Source organism: Microtus ochrogaster, chromosome X (assembly GCF_000317375.1).
Source record: "Microtus ochrogaster isolate Prairie Vole_2 chromosome X, MicOch1.0, whole genome shotgun sequence".
NCBI lineage: Eukaryota > Metazoa > Chordata > Mammalia > Rodentia > Cricetidae > Microtus > Microtus ochrogaster.
The window spans coordinates 22,239,823-22,240,761 of record NC_022026.1 but is presented as its reverse complement, the minus strand read 5'-3'; the positions used below and the strand labels follow the sequence as shown (position 1 = coordinate 22,240,761).

The 939-nt window shown below is 39.3% G+C and overlaps 1 protein-coding gene across 2 annotated transcripts in view; it reads left to right on the top strand.

Annotated features, from left to right (window-relative positions):
- The window catches only part of Ogt (O-linked N-acetylglucosamine (GlcNAc) transferase), a 46,073-nt gene that overhangs the window by 26,524 nt on the left and 18,610 nt on the right, over positions 1-939 (top strand). For both annotated transcript variants that reach the window (XM_005358560.3, XM_005358561.2), the window contains exons 10-11: positions 552-705; positions 789-890. In XM_005358560.3, the coding sequence (XP_005358617.1) occupies positions 552-705; positions 789-890 (256 nt within the window). The remainder of the gene's footprint in view (positions 1-551; positions 706-788; positions 891-939) is intronic.

Below are 939 nucleotides of genomic sequence, written 5' to 3'. Positions count from 1 at the left end.
CCATGGTGGCTCACAACCATCTGTAATGAGGTCTGGTCCCCTCTACTGGCCTGCAGGCATACATGTAGACAGAAAATTGTATACAAAATAAATAAATATTTTTTTAAAAAGAACTTACTCTGTAAAGTAGGCTCACCTTGAACTCAGAGATCTGCCTGTCTCTGCTTTCTGAGTGCTGAGATAAGGCTTATTTTACTTTTAAGTATGTATATAAAATCCCTTCAGAATTCAGAAGGTGTTAGATTCTCTGTAGCTGGACATTGTTGTTGGGAAGAGAACTCAGTTCTAAAAGAATATTAAGAGCTCTTAACTGCTGAGTCTCAACTATTAAATAATTTATTGTTATTTAATAATTTATTCTTATTAATAATTAAAGGTTGGCATTTGGCAGCTGCTGAAATGATTCCCTGCCTTTGGGATTCAAGCTTGGCCTCATGCTTGGTAGGCAAGTACTGTGCCACCAAACCACATTAAACCCCCTCCCTCCTCCAATGCTTTAACAACAACAAGGATTTTACACGAGATAATCAAACCCTTGTCTTTTCCTTCAGAATCAGTCCTACATTTGCTGATGCTTACTCTAATATGGGAAACACTCTAAAGGAGATGCAGGATGTTCAGGGAGCCTTGCAGTGTTATACTCGTGCCATCCAGATTAATCCTGCCTTTGCAGATGCACACAGCAATCTGGCTTCCATTCACAAGGTAATGCTGCTTATTGTGACATGGGCACCTTAGCACTGAAGTTTCATTATAGGAAACTCCTTACAAGCTTGCTTTCTTTCCAGGATTCAGGGAATATCCCAGAAGCAATAGCTTCTTACCGCACAGCTCTGAAACTTAAGCCTGATTTTCCTGATGCCTATTGTAATTTGGCTCATTGCCTACAGGTAAGGAACAATAGTCTAGTGTTTTTCTTTCTGTATTGTTACCACTTTT